General features: G+C 41.6%; 1 protein-coding gene across 1 annotated transcript; it reads right to left on the bottom strand.

The window, feature by feature from the left end:
• Nucleotides 1-2,880: 2,880 nt before the first annotated feature.
• Nucleotides 2,881-22,107, bottom strand: XK (X-linked Kx blood group antigen, Kell and VPS13A binding protein). Its single transcript, XM_082057915.1, has 3 exons — nucleotides 21,829-22,107; nucleotides 13,083-13,345; nucleotides 2,881-6,827 (listed from the first exon to the last, which is right to left on the bottom strand). The coding sequence occupies exons 1-3, from the start codon at nucleotides 22,071-22,073 to the stop codon at nucleotides 5,992-5,994; spliced, it is 1,344 nt and encodes a 447-aa protein (XP_081914041.1). The 5' UTR covers nucleotides 22,074-22,107; the 3' UTR covers nucleotides 2,881-5,991.
• Nucleotides 22,108-23,543: the final 1,436 nt, after the last annotated feature.

The raw sequence follows: 23,543 nt of genomic DNA, 5'->3' as shown, positions 1-23,543 counted from the left end.
GTACTGCCCACTATTATTAAAAGTTTCAAAGTGGTAACAAAGAACTGGCGCACTGCATGAGTTCAGCCCTTTTCAAGGCCACGCAACTTTGGCTCTCAAGAGCATCCCTACTGAAAAATGCAGATGAGAGTTTCACTGTGCCTTGTTTCTCCATTTCTGTTTAAAACAACCACCACAAGGCAGCAAAGAGGAGGGAGGAGCAGCTACAACATGTATTCTAAAGAACATAACTGGTGCTATGAGGGCCACCAACTGCAAAACTAAAGCATCTGCAAGCACCACTCTCTCCCGAGAGCCGTCATGTTCAGTGCACATCTTACCACAACGCAGATTTACAAGAACTGCAAATCCATACAAACACAATAAAATGCAACACTGGTACCTTGTCTCAAGGTGCTTTGCTGCTGTTTTGATATTTAGCTCCCACTCTAGAAGACAAATATGAATTAATCTTCACCTTGACAACCTTTGGCATTGCTCTCTGTCTGAATCCATCTCTGATCATTTTCCTGGCAGTATGTGTGGCTGATTAAAGCTCTGCACTGACAGGGCACATTAATCAGATGAAAAGAATAGCTGATGAAAGAATTTTCAGAAGTTAATATCTGTAACATTTATTCCCTGTCATTTTGTTTGCTCTGTCAAAATATGAACTTAAACAATTATGATGGCACAGAACGTGTTTAGACAGGCTGTTTTTGCTTCATTAAATCAGGTCTCACCTTCAGGGCCAAAAAGTTAAAACTTGTGATGTTCTTCAGGAAATATCTCAGTAATCAACATCCAACTAATTAGCATCTCTCCCCTGCTTAGATGTGTTTACCCATTAACGCTAGAAGCCTTTATACATAGCAGCATTCCCATCTGAATTTAACATCTGAAAGGCAAAATTTTCATACCTGAGTACAGACACTCATAATTTCTTTAAAATTTAATTTCAGCAGCAAGAGCTTTTCCATATGTCTGAGAAATACAGAAAAGGATAAAACTATTTTTTTTTCCCAGGATATAAAGTTGTCATTCATTCAAGGGAGAAATTCAGTGAACTTGTACATTGTCATTTTGAAGCAATTACCTTTCATTTTGACTTCAGTTTCAGAGTGAACCCAAGATACCTGACTTACTTTTCGTGGTCAGTAAGAAAGTACATAATCCTTAACACCTCAACTGCATTTTAAAATACAGGATTATAAATATGCACTATGATGTTTGGCTTGCAAATATCTCACTTCAAAATCCTATTTGGTTGGTACATAAACCCTTCAAGTAGGTAGGAATATAAAACAGTTCATTGTTTTAGACTAGATATTCTCAGCTGTGATGGAAAAAAAATAGAAACTACTGGGAAATCTAAAAAAATTCCCCCTCCTTATTTTTTTTAAAATTAGATTACAGTTTACCAACCCCAAGTATTTACCAATTCTAAGCCAGGCTGCAAATGTCACTGGATTGGCTTGTAAGTAATCACTGTTTTTTAAAAAAAGTTCATTGTAGTTGTCATGTATTTTTTAAGTCTAACAGAACCTCATCTTTTATTAGAATGGTTAGAAACTTACTTTGAATAAGTTGTTCTGCAGTCAATGGAACAACACAGAAAGTAGAGTGTCCTGCAGAGTCCACACTGCATCCTTCAAACTGAAGTTATTCCTATTACCTCCCATGACTTTACTATGTTGTCCTCTTCCTCTCTGCATCTCTTCATCCCCACAGCTCCTAGTCCTCCTGTTTCATGTCAAGGGCAAGAGGTAGCAGGTGTGTGGATCCCTAAGTGACACACAGGTTTATAACATGCCAGTTGCTTGGCTTGCTAAGTCGTCAGCCAGAAGGCCAAAGAAGATTGCTCATGCCAAAACCTTTCTTATCAGTAGGATCATTTTATCAATTCCCGTCTTTTCCTCCTGGAAGCTGATAGTCTTCACAAAGCTTGTATAAGCCTGTTTTATTTCCTCAGGTATCTGTCCTCAGAAGAATTCAGTTTTAACATGTCCAGTGAGTTTGATACGTATAAGGCTGACAGAGAAACAGTGTGGTCATATCAGTTTTTCCTTAAGGAACTGTGTTAAAACCAAGTTATCAACATTGTGCCTAAACCTGAAATTTTCATTGAGGTTTTAATATACATTTGATTCAAAAAAATAAATATTCTGGATATTCACTTAAAAATCATCCCTAGAGACTAAAAAGAATGTCTGTTAGAAAGGATTAATTACATTCTATGTTTTAGAGAGCGCAGCTCTTACTTGCAGATAGTGGTGTCCATTGCCACCAGGACTTCTGAAACCATTTCTTACTGTTCCTCATTTAAGTGACGCGCACGCATTACAACTTGTTACAATGTATCTATTTACACCTGTATTTTAAAGCTACATATATATTATATGTATATAAATTTACAAACACTTAAACATGTTACAAAGTTTTTATGCATTCATGTGTCCCCACAGTAGTCCTCAGTGTGGATTTTGCGGGCTATTCCCAAGGTCAGAGAAAAGCGCATGCTAAATCCAGATGGGCATGAAACAAGAGCACAGGAAAAAGTTACAAGATCCTATATAAGGTAATGATTTTTTTCTGATTCCCAATGTAAGCCAACTAAATATTCTCATTCTGACAAGAAATAAGTTATACTGATCTTGTCTGCTAGGATACTGGTCTCTTAAACTGCCTGCCTACTACAAAATTTTCTGCTGAGACCCCACCCAGCTGAACAGCATTGGAAGTACCACTGGCTGGATGAAAAGGAATTCCCAATCAATCACAGCTTATTCTTCTGTCAGATCAACTTGAAAAGATTTCTTCCACTGCATGGTAACATAACAGTGTGCTGTATAACCTTTACCTTGGATTTTTGAAAGCAGAAGACTAACACAACTTAAAGGAGGTGTTTCAACATTTTAATTGGTGTTCTTTTACAAGTATAAAATAAAACCTATGTATTAGATCTTGCATACTCTTATACACATGGATAATCTTTATTGAGCAATCCTTTGTGTGACTCGAGACTACTCAAGTGAGCAGTTTTTAACAGTAGCCCTATACCCTTCCACTAAACACATACACCTCTAATATTCATTGAGGAGAATAAAACCACAGTAAACTTGCAGCAATAGATCAGTCATTCATATGCATTACATCCTTTGTAGCTAATACCATCCTCTCAGTGCAGCCACTGGGTGTACTGGTAACACCACTGCCTAGACTGTCACTATCCTGAGCAAAACTGCCTCTCCTAGAATTACAAAACACTTCAGAAAAATAAGCTTGTCCTTTAAACACCAGTCTTAACACAACATCTTTGTCTCTGTGACTCCCTTTCATACACTCTTTCTACCAGCAGTGGCAGCACAGCTAGATCAACATATACATAGAGCATCAATGCTGTTACTTAATCTGCCCTCCATGCTATGGTGACATGAGGGACAGCAAAAGCAACAGCCCTCATGGGGCCTCACAGAGTGTTTAAACTGTATTCGGTTAGTTTGCACAACTAAGGCAACACTATATGACAGTAATGTAACCCACACAATTTTCCTTTCTCTTAGAACATGTGCTTCATGAGATTGGTATAAAATTAGGATGTAATATGGCACATTCTCTAAAAATATGCATATACAGTTGTCTTCATTATTGGTACATGAAGTTGAACAGGACTCCCTATGTATACATATGGGACTCCTGGCTGTGTAACTCTCCCACTGTTGACTTCACTATAGCACAAGCATTTCACCGGCTGAGGTTTGTGAAGCTTCCACTGTTTCCAAATAGCAAAATCACCTACAGTATCTAACATCTGCTTTAAGGATTTGAGAGCTCTCTCTTCAGGTACGAAGTGCTTCTATCTATGAAGCCACTTTTTTTTTTTTTTTTTTTTTTTCCCAAAGGCTAACATTTCATACCTAGGTACATCCATAGATAGGCAACAACCATAATTCCCTCATCATTGATAAGCATCCAACTATAAAGTCAGATGCTCAGTTTTAGCTAAGATCAGCTGAAAATTTGGCTTCATGTGCTGAACTCTGCAGGTTTGGAAGCAATGGTTACATTCTCACTTGCTCCTTTAACTCAGTACTTAAAAAAGAAAAAAAATCTGAAATACTCTTCTACACCTAGAAAAATACAGAGAAAAATTATACTGTACGTCTACATACAGAAGTACAGAGAAATACTGTAGTGTATTCAAGGAGTCATTTCACTGTTCTATGCTTCTCAGAGAGAGAAATTAGAACTGAGATGCTGGATGCCCTTCTCAGATACGTGAGGTACACTCCAATAGCAAGCTCAGGCAAAAAATTCCCACTGCCACCCACCAATAATTCAGTGAGATCTACACACACACACCACACACAGACACATATTAAGCAAAATAAAAACATAACTCCATTATAAAACAGAAATATTAAGACATTCATCTACAGTGTAGTAAAGAAAAAAAAAAGCCAGCTTAGCTCTTTGCAGCGTTGCATGTGACATATTTCATTATAAATGACCTCAAACCCAAACTTGAGACACTTCTAATATAATGATGCTGATGTCAGCCCCACTGAAGAACTTCACATCCTCTGTAATGATAGGATGGAGGCTAAGCTTAGGATACTAGGAGATGCTTTGTGTCATGAATTATTTGTGTCCACTAGCAGCCATAATATGTAATACTCAAAAGAAATGCAAGGTGTTAATAAAACAAAGTGCAAAAAGCTTTCACATAATTTTTCAAGGTTTTTTTTTTGTGTGTGTATTTCCACTAAATTCTTGCAAGATACAGAAACTGTTATCTGTGGTGATATAGTGCACAGAACAAAAGTCAATGACTTCCATTTCCTCTTTCAGATTTCAAGCCTGTGATACTTCTGAGGTAAAGAAGGTAGAGGGTTTTGAACTACTGATACTAAACTAATCATGATATATCACAGTCTGAAAAAGAAGGACTCGGTGTCTTCTGTCCCCACACAACAAGTCACTGAGTTGCCTGCTGGGTGTACTATCAACCCCCTGACAATCAGGGCAGTGCTCATCTCTGAGCTTCAGCCATCTAAAAGGGAGACAGCCAAAACTAATTGATGAGGCATCTGCTTAACACTGACTAATAGGTCTCCAGAGAATTATTTATATCACCTGCCTTAGAGGATGTTTTAAGATGGGTTGAAACACTCCCTGGAGATGTGCTCTGGAGAACGCCTGCATGATCAGTTCACACTATCTGCCCAGCTTCTTGATATTTAAAGTTATATAAAGTGAACACCACCCTAATACCAGAATATCACAAATGAAGTATTAGATACATGATAATGTCAGAAAAAAACAGTTATTCCAGAACATCACAATTAATGTGTTAAATTTAATTCCCTTACTAACAAGCAGCAAATATGAAGGGTAAAACAGTGCAAAGCCAGTAACTCCTCTGTCCGTTCTCAGTAACAGCATTATTGCTGGCTGGCTAATTGGCTGTTTCTTGGCAACCTAGATTACAGTGCGTTGCAGAAGTCCAATTCTTAAACCACAGGGAGAAGTATTATCTCATTACACTGATTAAAGTATAAAAAAGTCTGCAATTTGATCAAAGCAGACCACAGCTACAGTCAATACATGGTCAAGGTCTATGCACTATTTCCATGCTAGGGTGGCATGCCAGAATGAGATCCTATCTGAAATAAAATGCATTTCCTTCCATCCACAGATTTCCTGAGTAAGATGAGCATCAAGCCAGTTATTGAAGGATGTCTCCTATAATGATTTCAAAATAAGCATGTGATAATAAACCTATGTGCAAAAAATTCTGAAACAGAAGTCTACAAACAATGATTGCTCTCCATACACAAACACACACAGATACACATACTCGTACACTAAGTTTTCTAAAAAGGTAGGCTTGTCAGTCATCATGCAGTGCCACACCTGCAAGAAAGAAATCCCATCCACAAGACACGATGACCAAGATACACGACCTTCCCAGCAGGTGATCTGCCACCTTTCAAAGGCACCTACTTGCTTTCAGTTGTACCAGGCATTGGAAGAAACACTTTGATGAAGATTCCCCTTTTGAGAATCTATTGTCTTGCTACTGCTCCATGCTTCATCAGTATTTTCAGGAGATTTCACCTCAGCCTTGTTTGTCAGTACGGTGGATTTGGCAGGCTTGCAAATAAAGCAGAGGAACGTGAAACAGGACAGCAAACCTTCAGAAATGCTGGATGAGAAAAGCTTTTTGCACGGGTGGCAGAACTGGTAAAACACCAACATGAAGAGGACAGCCATGCAGTAACTTATCAGGAGCTGCAAGACCAACAACGGGGCGCAGACATACAGGTAGATATCAGTTTTATAAATGTACCACATCAGCAGGAGGAATGCGTTCTCAATGAATCGCAGTATGTAATACACAGTCAGTCGGTACCAGTTTTGGGATTTGTTAATTAAGTCAGGATCATTGAGCTTCACCTGTACTGCCGACCAGCAGAACATGTTAATGCCGGCGTACAGGAAGGTGAGAAGGCACAAGACGATGGTGGTGCCGACCCTGCTCAATGCCTTCTCTATGTTCTCGGGAAATGGGGACTTGCTTTGCCAGAAGAGAATCCACGGGTAGAAGAAAAAACCAAAGAAATTCACGAGCACAACGGGGAGAATCCAGATTTGAAGGACTGAACTGAAAAGGACCAACACCGTAACCCGCGTAGCAATCTCAAAGCTTCTCCACAGGAATATGCAGAGGTAGGCAGCCGGTTTCACGCTGACATCATAATCATCATACTTAATCTTAATAGCCAGGATGTTGCAGCGTAAGGCACCATATACAATTGACAGGAGAGAAAGCACCATAAAAATACCTACAAAGAGAAAAGACAATCAGGACCTTCAGCTTAGCAGAAGTTAAAGACATTGCATTAGAGCAGTGCAAAGATGTAGTTGTCTTCACAGCTCTCCAGGGAATTCCCAGAAGGGTGCAATGACAAAAAAACAACCAAACCAACCACAAAAATCCATCCTCCCTCCCCAACAAAACAAAAACAACAACAACCACCAAACAACAACAACAACAACAACAAAACAATATCAAAACAAACAAAAACATTCCTTGTATACACTTCTGGGTTCTTGCTCTAACCCCACCTCCTGTTTTGGCCCCCATTTGTCACTTTTCTGAGTAGCTAGAAAGAAAAAAAGGCACTTAACAATCACAAGTGTCTCTTCCTCTTCCCCCGGCCCAGGGCTGTTCATACATATACTTTCTTTGGTAATTATACAGCTCAGTCATAAGAGTAAGTTGCTCTCAAACTCTCAGAGTACCCCATGAGGCACAGGGGTGCTGCTCCCCCTCTGCACAGATGATGGACTGTGAAACAGGGGCTGAAATTTTGGAGTTACTTGAGCGTGCAGATACCTCAGTGTTTGTGAAGTTCTATGTTGAAGCAAATTGTCTGAGCTCAAACAATACATCTGCGATGGAGCTCAGAATTGAAAACCAAAGGAATTTAAACCCAGAACCATCTGCACTTTTTCTGCCGGTGTAGACAGAAATTTGCTTGCCTGTCAACACTACGCATCTATTTTCCTCATACATGTATCTATATCACACTTTTAAAAACAATACTCCTTTTAAAAATGCCTTTAAATTCAGGTCAACTTTTAGTGTCTTCCATCTACCGAGAATCCCCCATGTGAAGGTTTTACAGCATTTGATTTCTGCAGAAAGTGGAGGTGGAAGACAGTTGTTACCTGGCTTCCTCTCCAGAAGCAGCAGGAAAAAAGCTTTCTGGCACTGCAGAAGGGAGTCTTGTCTTGCAACATTAAGCGGGTACAGATGTGTAAGAACTCTGGATGCACAGAATAAGCATTCGTAGAGAAGTACTTTGATGTTCAGAAGTGCTCACTGCCCACGGTTTTGTTAGCATTTGCATACTTTCTTCACAATTTGTACCAACATGGTGAACAGCTGATTTAGGGGACTAGTTTTAGGCACCCCTAATCAATACTTTTAGTTTCAATCTTAGCATTTAGTGCATGCAAGGAACATTTCAAATGCAAATGAGTTAAGCATAGTAAAAATGATTCAGTTGTTTCTTTTAGAAAGTTTCAGCGAAGCCAACTGTGATGCTACAGGGCATTATATTGCATCAGATAAAACAAAATAATCAGAATAGAAAATTCTTGATTATATCAATTACTTTTGCAATGCTTAGCAATCAGCACTTTCTGCAGCCTTCAATTAGTTTATGTGTCAATATCCTATAAATGACATGGACTCCCTGCTTTGCCATAGCTATATGGTCATGATGATCACGTTTTTTTTTCTAATTAAAATTATTAATTTCTAAGCATGATTTTGAAAGAAACAAGTGTATTTTGCAATCTATAACAACTTTCTAACAGGATTTTCTCTATCACTTCAGCTAAACTCTCTCCCACCCTGATCCTCAAACACCTCTGAGCTTTGGAAAAGAATTAATCAGTCCTTTACATCTAATTTTCCAATAGCACTCAGTAAGCTGTAGAACATTTGCCATTTTATATGGCAATTTTGTACATGCCAATTTGTTGGTGCATATATTCTCTGAAAATGGTTATGTATTTGCTTGTTCAACACTTAAATTTTTAATAGAAGTTTTTAAATGTTTTTTCTTACAGCAACATACTTGATAGGACAATTTTAAAATATTATGTTTTAGAACAACATTGGCTGAAAGCAGAAGAGTAAGTGAATGCAGTCAAGAACACTGCTTGATTTCCTGTGGCTCTTTACAAAAATCTTTCTGTAGTTTTGAGCTGGCTCTAGAACTGTGAAAGAACAAGTAACTTCCATCAGCTAATGAGGCAAAAGAGTATCATCAGAGTTAAAGAAACAAAAAGCAAACAAAAAAACCACAACTACCCACTGGGGACAGGGTGCTGATGCCCTGGAACTCTGCCTGCTTTCTGCTTTGATAAGCTGAAACATCTGTCTTACTACCCAATTTCATTTTAGGGATTCTATATTAATCTCAAACTTGTCTTAAAAACTCAAGCCTTCAAAATAAGCATTTGTCCATTGATAGAAACTAGGTCATGCTGACTCTGGTCGTCCCATCCTGCTCCTTTCTCAAAAGCTCAGTACTGCCACCAAACCTTCAGTTAAAACATCACTTTTAAATTTGTGAGAAAGATGATTTAAAGCAACAACAAAGGAAAATGTGGGAGGATGACATTATTGTTGCTTTTAGTCATCCTGAGCAAGCAAAGAAGTGAAAATTTAAAAGGCAAAGCATCTTCTGAACAGTCCCAAATCCTGTAGCAGTCCTCATAAAGGCGGCATTTCTCTTCTTCCTGCCTACTCCCAGCAAGCTGTACTTTTCTCACAAATCTGAGGTGCACATTCACAGCCATTGAGAGAGACACTGTTGTACTTCTTCTTCTTCTTCTTCTTATTATTATTATTATTATTATGTTTCAAGTCTTTTCAAGACCTGGTCTTTCCCACTTCAGATATTGCTCAGAGAGTGAAATCTGCTCTAGATGAGCTACCTCATTCATACCTATTACTGAAACCTTACATTCAGCTGAAGAATCATAAGTTATCTATTACATAAACTGTATTTTTCTAAACTGACAATCAGAACCCTTGAAAAACAAGGGCACTTATTTTGTTACTCAGGGCAAGGCACCTAGACACAATATTTTTTTTTGGCTTAAGATATAATTCCAATACTTAAAAACAACTATTCATATTCAAAAAGTACTCAAAGTATGTTGCTCATACAATGAGAAAAGTATTCTGTGGTCAGAGCTTAATGAGTTGAAGAGAAGCAACTGTAGAAGTTTGTTAATATATCTGGTAAGACCACCAACAAAGTGCAGTTCATGAACATTAAGAAAGTGACACTGCCAGCACCAGCAAACTGAAACAAATCATAAACCCAAAGCTTCTATTCTTGAAGATGGCAGTCGTGGCTACAAATTTTCATTTAAAAATTAAAAAGTACATTTTTCAGCAGAATAATTTTATTTTCAAATAGTAGGAAATCCACCTTTTGAACATTATTTTATGGCTGTAAGCAGCACTTGACAAAGATAACCTGACTGCTGTGAATAGCACAAAAACTTTCAACTTACAAAAACATCACTCTAAACGGAAGCACATCTTCCGCATTCAGTACTGCACGCTGAGAACCGGCCATTTTTCAAGGGTAAGAGGCCAAGTCACACATCTCCCATCTCCAGCTAGCTGTTTTTGTAATTAAAGCTAATTCAGGTCTTTTTGGTACTTCCTGGCCTTGTGCTTCTCCAGGTAGTACTACTTAAGAGGTCCTGGTAGCTGCCCAACAGTACCTAAGTGGACCGGAGCCTAATGTCAGCCACCACTCCGAAGCAAGGCTGTAGCTGGCCCTAAGGCAACAGATGGTACCAGCAGATGCTGAAGGATTTCGTCCAGGGTGAAGCTCAAATGTGCATCCTTCAGTGTCTGTTCTGGGAATGGGCATTTCATACAGTAACAAGTCAGGAACTTCTTCCCAGTTACGCTGTAACCAAACAAAGAGCTGGATGTCTAGAACCAGGACTCAGATTACGCTATCACATGTGGGTTTCCAGTGTTGCATTTCATCCAACAACATTTCTATACATTTCATGAAGAACAATCACTAAAGCTTTACATCTTTCATCACTAACCTAGAGGCTGTGTCCTGCTTTTGCAATACTTTTTAGTTCTCTTGATCTTACATTCTTGGTAGACAGTGAAATGACAATTTTGGAGAATGCCAGGCACTGGCAAGAATCTGATCATCCAGTAGAAAACATCCAGAGAAATTAACAAATACCATGAAATACAAGAGAAAGATGCAGAATGGCTCAGGTTGAAAAGGGCTAGACATAGGCATACTTTTTTCAGAAATATTTTATTCAATGTTGGAATCACTAATGAGTTTCAAACAGATCTTGAAAGGGACAAACCAACTATGTAGAGCGATGGTGAACAGCTTTAGGTTCACAGGTGATACCAACCAAGCAGAATTTACACAGAATAGCAGATGGAGCAGTGTAGGAATCCAGAGAATAAGAGACTGATGAGGACACAAGACAAAAAAGTGTGGAAATCAAAATACAAGAAGACAGTGATAATTATAACACAGAGAAATGGAAAAGAGTGTGCACTTTGGAGGACCAGTGTCAAAGAATAGGGAAGCTGAAGACATCTGAAGTGTGAAAGAGTTGGACCAGCTGTTAAATTACTTGGACAATGCTGCAAGATCAAATGGTTGTAGTCATGTCCTTATACATGAGAATCCTTGTGTACACATAAACAACAAGATGAACTGTGCTACGTATCATTCCCATAGACTCGGGAGACTGAATAATGCTGGTTGAGGATGAATAATACTGATGGACAAAAAGTACTACCACAGAAATAAGTTGGCTAAAGAGGTTGCAGAAAGTCTTAATATTTCACAAAGTAAAATACACACAAGAGGAATATGGTTAGGACTCTTGGGTTTTGTTTTTTTTTCTGACGAATGAGCTTTAACAGACATTGCCATTGTTCCTAAATCACTTTTTCTTTTAATTTCTATATTTTAGAATCACACCTGCTATGGAGATGGCTCCTGGGAGACATGAGGTGACTACTGCAATTGCTGGTGGGTTTACTGAACTCCCTGATGAGCCAGCTTATCTCTGGTTGTTTCACTTCACCCACAGAAGGTCACTTATTAGTCTGTAATTCAGAATTTATCTCAGCAGTGACCGATAAAGTCAGAAGTAATAGGGTGTTACAAATAATTATTAAATACCCAATACCTTAACCATCTGGAACACAGCACTTCTCTTTGGAAATCATGACCAGTAAGGTCAACAACAGTAATAGAAGAAATATAATAGAAATATGACCTTTCTCCAGCAAATGTCATCAGCACCAAAGTGAACAGGAATTTTGCTAATTGCACTGCTCAGTAGTGGATTCAGCTGCTTGGTTCTCATCCTGTGCCACAGATGCCATGGTTATTCAAAAAGCCAACCTTAGCAATGAAGTACTCAGAAACTGTCAGGAGCAATGTCTTTCAAGTAACTACCACTATGACCTTAAACAAGTACTTTTCTATAAAGGCCGTAACCTGTTGTAATATCTTTATGTGCTGACTCACTCACTGGTATACTAAAGTTTTCCATCCCCTGAGTTGAGGGGAGTACCCTGATGTTTCTATAAAGGCTTCTCCAAAACACTTAGTTCCTTACCTTGGTACACAGCCACCTAAGGCACCAGAACTGAAGAAAGCGTTCATATTCATAACATGTCACCCCAGCCTCAGCCTCCCTGGCTGAGAAAGACCCCTGGCCTCCTAGAGCCTCAGGAACATAACAAAGGCTATTTTGTATCTCCGTGGAAACACACCTCCAGTTCACACAGCTGCCAAAGTTTTTTTTTTTTTTTCACCAAAAAGCTGATGGTCCTACAACCAGCTGAAGTAGGTTCTTCAGTTAGCAGCCAGCCAGAAAATTAAGACTTTTTTTTCAAGGAGCTGCAGCACTTTTTGGAGCAAGATTCAGAGTCCCATGGTAAGAGAGATGTGGTGCAGCACTGCTTGGCGAAGGCTTAACAGCTTGGGTCCACAGGTGAGACGTCCACATCTACACTCCAGCCTATTGCATCCTGCATTTTGATTCCAAATTCAGTCTGGCATAAGACCGTTCACATCCTCAGTCCATATTTGAAACTGCATTCCTGAAAGTACACCTTCCTTAATGCAGCATGGCAAAACGTACTGTACACTGTGCCCCAAGGAATTTTCCAGAATGTTTGCTCAAAAAACAATGTGGAAAAGTGGTACATCTTTTTTTTTTCATGCAGACAAGATAATCCTTCCAGCTGCCTCCCTCTCATGCCATAATGGCCACTTATCAAACTAAAGTTTTTACAGCAACCCAAGTATGCTACAGAAAGCATCATAGGCTAAACCATGATAAATCTGAGAACAACATCACCATTGAAAGCTGTCAGGGACATGAAATCTATTGTGATATGTTTGGTTCTTGCCCAGGGCGGCTACACCTGACTGCTGACCCTTCTCCTCTCCCTCCCACCAAACCACAGAGGTGATAACAACAGCTCTACCTACTTCTGGCAGCCGTGATCTCCTGCTGCAGGACACAGATGTAGAGCTGGAGTGTGAGCTGGGGCGCTGAGCCGAGGAATGCCTGGATCACAGACGCCCTGCTGAACGCGGATCTGTGTGTACACAGCTTTCCTTCAGCCTGGCCCACTTCCTTCTCGATCTCTTCTGAGTACCCATCCTTGGGCATCTGCCTCTTCTTCGTGATGCTGACATAGGGCTCTTCAACTCTGCCAGCATGGAAGTAAATGTAAAAGACTTCCACACACCTACAAGCAAATCAGTAAATAGAGTAACAGGGAAAAAAAAAAAAAGAAAGAAAAGCATAGGTCTTCCCATCATGTACTAAGTAATCTGTTCACAGAGCAAAGCCTGTACATTTTATCTTGGTAAATTTTGAATGTACAGATTTCACCCTTTAAAACATGAACTACATGAAACTAGAGGATAAGAATCTGGCAGTGCCCTTTGGGCTGTCTGTAGTACTCTGACACAGGAGGTGGTTTAATTGTTTCCTATGAGCTGCTCTTGCTCTCTGCTGCCCCATTGAAGTCATTACACTACTCATCCACTACAGTATTCATAGGCTCCCAACCTAGGACCCAAACTGGAAGTGTTTCTTTAGATTTTCCTGTCTGTCTCTTGGTGTTATCTGTACATCTGTGACATGGCAATAAAACCACTTCTTATACCTTATACAAACAATCTCGGACATTGGGGAGAAGCTCAGGGTACACATGCACATCTCAAACAGTTGGACTCTAGGCCTTGCTTTACCAAGGAAGGGTCCCAAAACACAAGCCATAGCAGCAGTAACAAGAACAAGCAGTTTAGAGCCTCACAGCTCTGGATATAAAGTTTTTTAAAAGACAGAGAAATAGGAGCTTTGGTCCTTATGTTTGCTTACATTTATGGCACTGTTTAAGGAATATTAAACACAATCTTGCAAAAATATTCTAAATAAGAAGATGCAATTATTCCAATTGTTGCAGCTCTTTGTACTTCAAACCCAGGTGGACCAAACCCTCTTGTTTATATAGGTCTAACTCACCACTGACTAACTTCCAAACAAAAAAAGAGGTGCCAGCACATCCATTTCTATTCTTAAATTACATATTGTTGTAATACAAGCTGCCTCTACCCATGCACATATAATAAGCCATACATTTGGGAAGGAATGGAAAAGGGCTAAAGGGGTTGGCAGCAGCAGCAAATGCTGTAGCAACAAGGACAAGTTGGCTCCTTCAGTATTAAAGAGGATAATACAGCCCCAGACACATTTATGAAAGGAAAGTTTCTGAAACTTCCTTCCAATGCCTATTTTCAGTTTGGCAAAAACTTCATAAAAAATATTTTGAGAGAGTTGCTTGGCTATGAAGGTGTCAAGGATGGGCTTAGGCAAGAAGCAGGACCCAAAAAACAAAGCAGAACAATTAGCTTTGTCTGGGAAGTAATAACAAGCAAGGATATACTGAGGTACAGAAGAAGTCACAAGCTGAGGGGGAAGGGAGAGGAAAGAAACAGTCTTTCTGTCACATTGCATAAAATACAAGGCCTGCTGTGGAGGAGTCCATATACAGCAGGACCAGAAATGATAAATGACATTGACTACTAAAAAGTAAAACCCTTAGAAGCCCAAACCCAGTGCAGACACAACCTGTATTCTCTTTTATGCCTAAGACTGGTATGGACCTCAAGAAGAAAAACAATTGCAGTGTGAGCAACAAGCAAGACAGGTGAGGGCTGGCTTCCAGCCCAGAGAGAAGCTTGGGGAAGAGAAACCTCCACTGCAAGGGTGACCTGCAGCACCAGCTCTGGTCACATCTACTCCCATGGCATCTTCTTCTCTCATAGGCATCAATCTCTGACGAGGACTGAGCTGTCTTCTTTCCTTCTATAGCACCTGCTGGGGTTCATCGCCTCTACCTGCTTGCCTCTGTAGGTAACACTTGCTAGAACACAGCATCTCTGAGTCTCTGACAGGTTAGATTTGACCAGTGAGTTTTTGTAATGCACATATAAGGCTTTTCTTCTATTTAAAAATATCTCACAATCACAAAGCATGGAACTACACGTCTGAGACTCTGAACTCTCGTTTCCTTCTCAGCTTGATTTTCTTCAACAATTGTTAAGTTAGAGCCTAACACAGCCTTCTAGGGGAAAACTCACAGACTGAATTGTAAAGCAGCACTGACAGAAATTCAAATAAAAGCACACTGATTTTTGTTTTAATAAACTCGATTTCATTTTTCCCCTTACTGGACCACTAGGAAGTTTCACCTGCTCTAGATGAACAGTTTTAGGATCCTGTAGTACTATCCTTGATTAACTAGGCTTCAGCTACTATTATCACTAAAGCTATTGGAAGTGCCTTGTGCGCTGCAGGCTCCATTCACAGTGGTTACTTTCTATTTTCCCCTTGTTAATATTTTCAGTCCCTGCCAGTCTCGTTCCATGTGAAAGAATCCACAAAGCCAAAAGTAAAGTGTGAAAAATGAATAAAGCACAACAGTTCATGAAGCCAACAGAGATTCTGAAATGAATAAATTGATTTTATTCCAAAAAAAAAAAAAAATCCCAGAACACTTCTGTCTCACTTAGTATTCACAGCCATCTACTCATCCTGAGCTGAGGGCAACTCTGAAGCTATTACGGAAAATGAGATCTCAACATCAGCCTCTGAACTCTCACCGTGTGTGATTAGAAGCAGATAGAGTCTAGGGACCCATCTAACAAATAAGCAGTAATCCCATAAAAGAGACTATAAGATTCGTGAGACTCCTGATTATAGCAAATATTATAATCAACAAAATGTAGGGTTTTAGAGCAAGCATTTGCTTTGTATTTATTATTAAGTAGCAGTATATCATTTGTGATGGGAAATTTTATGTCTGTATAGAAAAGCAAACACAAGGCAAAATGAATGGTCTGACGAACAAACTTTAGGGCCAAAGGGAACTTTTAGAGAGTAATAAAAATCGTATGTGCAAGCACTCAGATTACATCAGTAATTACATTCCGCCCATCCCCTGCAAGACTGCCTCCGGAGATCATGCCTTCTGGGGCCAACAACCAATGTACTCAAGACTCTCAGTCGTGCCACTGCCCAAGCAACAGCTTCAAACAGGAGCAGACTGGCAGCTGCTACACTAGAAAGAGCACCAGTCTAAATGTTTAAATAATGAAGTGTAAGAGGGGCATAAGCTTTTGTAGAACCATCCAGGTGAGAAGAATGCAGAACAGTGATGAACAATCAATTCAGATCACGTACCTGCACCACATTACGACTTTGTCAAGGAAATGCGTTCAGAAAAGTTGTCTTTAAATGAACCGGCTTGTTCTTTTTTAGCGTGAAACCCAACTGAAAGACAATGCAAGCAGGTGACTGCTTCAAGCCAGTTTTCCTCCACACTTACAAACACTGCTACAGAACAGGGAACTCCCCAGAAGTTTGAGTTGCTCACTGCTCATTGTTGCTCTGCTCTGGAGGGACAGGAATGGGAGATGCCAACTTCTACACAATCCATCTTCCACAATGCAGTGATGTTTAGGGCCCTTTCAACAGATCCTCATTCACATGGCATTAACAGCAGGCGTGCTGCTGGCTGGTTTCTTTGCATGTGAAGCAATGACAGTTGCAGTGCTGGCTCTGAAGGAACTAAAATTACTTTGAAGAAAAAAAAAAAAAAAAAAAAGTCAGATCTACTTTCTACAATGAAAGTTAAAAGGTAAGAAAAATACAGTGCTGCTTTCTCCCCTGCTGTCAAATCTTGGCAGAAAGGAGCGCTATACTTTTTCAAGGATCCTGACAGTGCCTACAAAGAGTGAATCAGCTGCAACAAATTTGTCTTCTACACAGTCAGTAGGAGGAATAATCCTATCCTTATATGTCTGCTGAGGGCAAGCACCTCATTCCCTCTTTTAATCATGGATGTGTGGGATTTAAACACAGGCAAAATAATGGTGGTGTGAAGAGGGAGCAGGCAATGACAACAAGGAACTTCCCACAGCCAACAAGGGCTCCAAGAGCAAACATCTACTTGGGAGACTTATCCACACAAGCTCATTACAAACATACAAGCAGCTTTCTCTGATGACTCAATTTTTAATAACTCCCTTTCTTTAGAGCAGTGTGCAAAAGACTTATCAGTCCTGCAGACTTACTTACCTCTGTCAGAAAAAGGCTTTTTCCTCACTCATTGTTCTACCTTCCATCTGCACTGACTCTCTGTTCATCACATCTTGGACACCTAACACATCTGCTCAAGAATAAGGGGGAAAAAAAAAAGCCTGAAGAAGGTATAGGCATATTCTTCCCATCTGGAAAAGAGGAAGATGCATCAACGGTTGTAAAATTTAGTGCTAGAATCTCCTACAGTAAAGTCTACCAATGGAAGTCCTCCAAAGAAGAAAGTCTTTTAGACCTGTGCTATTCTGAACTATAAAGCAGGTCACTAGGAAAGAAATACTAACCACAAGGGACAATGCTTCTGCACAACGTGACTGAAGCATTAGCTGAGCTTTTATAGCTTATTAGATTTCGAACTGCAAAAGTAGGCGCCCAAGACATTAGTGACTGATAATTTCAACCTATAAGTGGTTTTTTTTATTGTGTTGGGTTTGTTTGTTTGTTTTGTTGTTGTTTGTTTGGGGTTTTTTGTTTGGTTTTTTGGACTTCCTGCAGCTTACAGAATCTCGCTTTAGCTCTAACAGCAGCCCCCTGGCAGTTTGGTGCAAACTTCCTACTGCATCTGCTTTACTGCTGTCCTAACAGTCCATAGACACATGTAATTGCTTCTCCTTATGCCTTGAGAAACAAAGCCCAAGATCCCATTAAAAAAAAGTCTATTGTTTATATCCTTGTCCCATTAAAATCTGAGGAAAACATTCATTAGTGTTCTATATAGGGGTCTGTTATATTTGCTTTTGACCTTTTCACAAGAGAGGTTCGTCATCCTGCAGACATGGCCATCTCCAAATTGCATGTTTCTTGTAAGGAAGAACCCGTAATTTCAAGGAGACCCGTAGTCACTCAGCTTTCCTCTCCATGAAGCTGGTATCAGAAGGAAGCACTGCCAAGTTAACACCAGCCTCTTCAGCCCTGTCTTCAATAAATCAGAGAGTAAGGAACCACCGTATCCAGCAGCTGTACAGTACAACACCACCAACACCTGCTGCTTGTGACTGTAAGGCCCGACTGTTCAGTCAGTTTGTTGGAAATCTGCATCACTCACTTCAGCTCCTGACCTATCCAGTGCTGGCAGAACAGAAAAGGGCAAACAAGTTAACAGGGGTTTCTCTATCCCCCTTTGTGAAGTGTTGTTTGCACTTGGAACAAATTGCTAAATGAGGAGCAGTATGCTAGCAAAAATACCTCCAGTTATTATTTATTGGGAGTTATAGCAGCACCTGGCATCTCAAGATGATCTCAGTGCCAGAAAGCTCATCATGGCCTTCTGTAAAGAAAAGAAAAAATGTATTAAATCTCTCATTGGCAGAAGTTATTGTTTCAAGTCTTTTTTGGTGTGTGTAATAAATTACTTGATGTGGGAAAAGAGTCTCCTTTTACCATTAAAAGTATCCAGATATATGTTCTAAGCATCCAAACAAATCAGTGTGCTCACAAGGAGTGGCACCAACCTGAAATGCTGCAAGAATCCCCCACAGTGCCCAGAAACCTGCAGTCACTTTGTTCCAGCCAACTCTCTGCGTAGTCTCTGGCAGGCTTGCATCCTGGGGATCAGAGCCAGCCCACCGAGGCAGGGAGGAATTTTACTTTACAAAAAGCTCTGAATTTATAGAGAAACTCCTATGGACTGGGAGAAGGAGTTAAAAAAGGATGCATTAGCAGCACTCTCCAAGTACAGCATAAGTCCTCTCCAGAAAGAGGGAAGCTTCCTAATTTTAGCGCTTCCAGTGGCAGCAGCAGGACAGCAAGTGCCTCCTGAACAGGTGGAGTGTGGGTGTTTGGGGAAGGTGGTGGTAGGCAAGAAGGTTTTATAAGAGACTACTTTTTTCTCTGTCACACAGAAGATTCAAAATAGGCTGGATCATTTGGCTTACAAAGCTAAATACCCTCCTTCCCTGCCAAGATATTTCCAAACCATTCCCTAAAATCTCAACTTTTTAAGGGAAAAGGGAAGAGGAAAAAAATGTCAAGCTTTTATTAAGAAGATGATGAAGAAAACTCCCACAACGTACATGGGCTGTCTGCAAACCAGCGCACTGGTATTTGAATATTTGAGTCTGAACAGAGAAATACTAACCATCCTGTATCATGTCATGAACCCAACAGAGATGGTTGAAAAGCCAGTGTTAGCTTTTTCAAAGCCAGTCAAAGCAGACTGTCCTCTGTTGGAGCATGACCCTCTCACACAGCCTACGGGCCCTCTAACATTTAATCCTGATGCTGCAAGCAGACAGAGCCTGGGGTGGCTCTACTGTCTATGTGTCCTATTTGACCTAATTTGACCCTGCGCTCCCTAAAAGGCCCTGGGCTGTGCCAGTGAGATATGAGAGAGAAGGAACACAGGGGAGTGAGGCTTCATACTGGGGTAGCAGATGACTAACAGCAGCCGGACTATGGTGCAAAGGAGCAGAGGTTTGCCTAAAAGGATGGAAAAATACGGCTTCAAAGACAACAGTCCATTTCAGCTTACAGTGGTTAAAACCACAGTGCAATGATGATATAGCCAAATAGTATTTTGACTTCTAGCTATCACCTCAAACTCATGTGTATTCCAGTCCACACAGGACAGAAAGTCTCCCATACAAAGTAGAGAAAGGTATTTCATAGGCTGAGAACATGATGGCTTTTACAGTGCAGTTCTACACCCAATGGGAAGCAATTGGTTTCCTCTTCTGCGAGATAAAATAATTTTTAGAGGCAGTGGACAGGAAGGCAAAACTTAGAAAAAAAGACCTTTAACATCTGTCTTGGACCAATTACTTTGCCTTCCCACACTTCTGTACTGTATCCTACAAACAGACAAATTTCCCTGAATTTAAAGAGAGGTTGTTTTCTCTGAAACTCTTAATTTGTAGAGTCCTTCTAGCCTTTAGCTGGCAAAATGTTTTTCAGGTTGCATGAATGTACTATCCTTTTTTTTAGTAATTATAATTCCAGTTATCCTGGGTCTGGAGAGAGGTTAATGTGCATTAATTCAAAGCGCCTAAAGGATGCCATGGGAACTGCGACACAGGCACACAGTGACGCTTCCAGAACATCTTCAAACCTCCTGAAAATGCTAAGTTAGAAAATCTTTGAGAAAGGCAAAAGTACAGAGCTGGTGGTGCACTCATACACTGCAGCATCATGGAGAAGAGAAGGCTTCCATATACCCACTAGTTTTGCAGTAGTTACTGCATCTGGGAGCTCACCAACACAGCCAAAATCATGTTCTGCACAAGAGGAGACTTGTGTTGTAAACAGATAAGCTTGATGTTGAGAAAGAAAGAGAAAGTGAAAGGCTTAGTGGTTAAGGCTGAGGCAGAAGTTTATGCGTCTTCCACAGAATTAGAAAGAAAATCCTCTAATTTGTTGCTGTTGCTTACAAACCTTCGTTTGCTTCTTCCCATTTTGGAGCTTGACATGACATACGTTCCTTGTCTGAGCTCAAGAAATTCATTGAGAATTACAAAAGTCATGAACATCATTTTCTCTTTGATAACTGTTTTCTCTTTAGTGCCACTCTTATTTTCCAAAGAATGCGGAGGTATTTTGTTGGTAGCTTTTAGAAAATCAGAGCTCTTCATGAACTTAACTGTTAAGCCATAGCTTGAACCTCTTTAAAACAGTAACAAAAAACCTCAGACGCAGTTATAGAGGAATTAAATGTTTCTGTGAAGTGTAAGATGTTCTGTAACATTCAAACCGTTCATGATGGTTAGTTTGAGCATCACAGATCTTCCTCTCCTCCACTGTCAAGGAATTTCAAAAATTAGGGGATACTTCTCCTAACCTCTACTACAGACAGACTGTGCGAAAAGATTTGAATATAAATTTAAAATGAAAGCCTGCAGCAAATGTTTTGTCACCGGGTTGCACCACCTCTGTAATGTTTCACCTAACAAGCTGTTGTTGGGGGGGAGGTTGTTTGTTTGATTTTGTTTGTTTGAGTTTTTGTTTGTTTTCCTAAGGACATTTTCAGTCAGAAGTTGAAAAAAAATCTCAAAAGCAATTTGGAGCAAGAAGTTCACTTTTGGTAAAAAGAGACAGACTAAAGCATAAGTAACATTTTGAATTTGCACAGGTGGGATGGGTACTACCCCTGTTTTAAACCAGCAGCTAAGCCTTCATTTTTTTTCTTGGAAGCAACCTTGGAGTAAAGTGTTTTGTATACACCAGGAATGAACAAACACAACCATTTGCAAAAAGCCACACGGAGAGAAAACAAGAGAAGAACCCGCCACCAGGCAGCGGCTCTGCCAGGCGCTCCGCGCAGCACATCCCGCCCGCCACCTGCACCTCCAGGGGGGGCTTGAAGGTCAGAAAGCACCACGCCCCTCGCTGTGCTTCTCCCTAAGGATGTTTTAAAAGGAAATTACTCCTCTCGCGGGCTTCAGGAATAAGACTGGGGAGGATGTGATCGCGGCTAGCACCGGTGTGGAGCAGCACCGGCCGCCCGGGAGCGGGCGCGCCCGCCCGCAGGGCACAAAGGCCGGGGCGCTCCAGGTGTCCCTGCGAGTCCCCCCGGCTGGCCGGCTGCGATGGGAAGGGGCGGCGGGACGGGGTGCGACGGGACTCACCGACCTGACGAGGGGCCCCAGCTGCAGGAGGTGCAGCAGCAGCACCAGCGGGCGGTCGCGGCTGACGTCCCGGTGGATGAAGACCAGGCTGAGCTGCACCAGCGCGCAGGGCAGGAGGGCGAAGAGCAGCGTCAGCCACTGCCACATGCGGTCCCCCGCCGCGCGGTACGCGCCGCTCAGGCACAGGGCGGCCGCTGTCTCGGCCACGAAGAGGACGAGGGAGACGAGGACCGAGCCCGGGAATTTCATCGCCGCCGCCGGCACCACCACCACCCGCCCTCCCGCGTTTTCGCCGCAGCCGCCCCACGCCCCGGCCCGCCCAAGCGCCGCTGGGGCGCCGTGCCACACGGCGACCGCTTGGGGGAGCAGCTGCGCTCTCCGCGGCCTCCGCCCGGGACGGGCAGGGGAAGGCGCGGGGGCTCCCTCCGGCCGCGATCCCGGTGCGGGTGAGCTCGGTGCTACTGGGGCTTGGTGGCAGCGTGGGGGCTGGGGGCGTACAGAGAGGAACGCGGGCAGCCAACCCCTTTTCACGTCTCCTTTGGCCGTAAGATACGTTTTGAACTTAGAGGTGAGGAGGATTGGTCGGTGGAAAGCTGGGGCTGGTCTTCAGGGCGAGCTCGGTGGGCTGGAGAAATAGCCTGAAAGAAGCAGGCAAGGGTAAAGTCCTGCACTCGGGAGAAAATAACCCCATGTAATAAAGGCCGAGGAAAAGCTTATGAAAAACAAAAAACACCTGAAAAGAAGCTGTGAGTCCTGGTAACCCTGCCCTGATGCACCTGGTTCAAAGACCTTTTTGCCAGATAAATGAACCTGCTGGTAGAGACACTGCTTTATCACTTTGTTAGGTGGATCTTACCCTAGGCTGTCAGGCCTTCACCCTGAAAGATTCCTAGGATCACATAACACAAAGCCTTGCTGTGACACCAGCTGTTGACCAGCCTACCATACCTGAGCTTTTTCCCTTCACCAGAAGGAGCCAGGAGACTGCACCAGCCCTTTCTCCCTTGCCACCAGAGCTCTGGAGTAATTCTGGAAGTGTGTAAGGTCACCTTGGCAGTGTCACTGATGCCTGTGTGGCCGAGCAGCAAAAGGTAATGGCCTGAGAGCAAGACGAGCCTTTGCAGTCTCTCCACAACATCCTGAATCTGATCACTTGGCAAGAAACAAAACTCCTAAGGTACCAAGTCATGTTGGCAGATGGTGACTCTATCCTGCACAGGAGTCACCAATCACTGCCACTTTCTTCCTCCTCTTGGTGCAGTCCCTTGGTTCATGCTCAGCTGGCTCTGATGCCTCCCCTGAGAGATCTTCTTTCTCCCTGCCTGCTCTCAGGCAACTGCAGGTCTGCATGTGGAGATTATCTGCAGACCTGAGACCTACCAGGAGCACATCAGGAAGTCAAGATACAGAGTTTGAGATGCTATTAGCCCATTAAGGGGATAACACTAATGGCTACTTCTGCATGTCTGCTACTGTTCATTAATGCAGCTTACGTTGTCACAGATTTATAGAGAAAATGCCAATAACATTTTATTTGGATCGTTTCTCGAACTGCTGCATGGGCAAATCTGGAGTCCCAACACTTAGTTAAGCTCAGCTGATCATGGCAAAGATGGAAACCATGCTATGGGCAGGCCCAGGTGAATTTAATGCTCTAACGCTCATCACTGGGGATGAAGGGGTCTTTTTGGAAAGAGGCTACATGTACTGGGCTTGAAG

This window comes from Streptopelia decaocto (genome assembly GCF_964273445.1).
Source record: "Streptopelia decaocto genome assembly, chromosome: 1".
In the NCBI taxonomy this organism is placed as follows: Eukaryota; Metazoa; Chordata; class Aves; order Columbiformes; family Columbidae; genus Streptopelia; species Streptopelia decaocto.
Note: the sequence above shows the minus strand (reverse complement) of the source record. Positions and strands in the feature narration are given on the sequence as shown.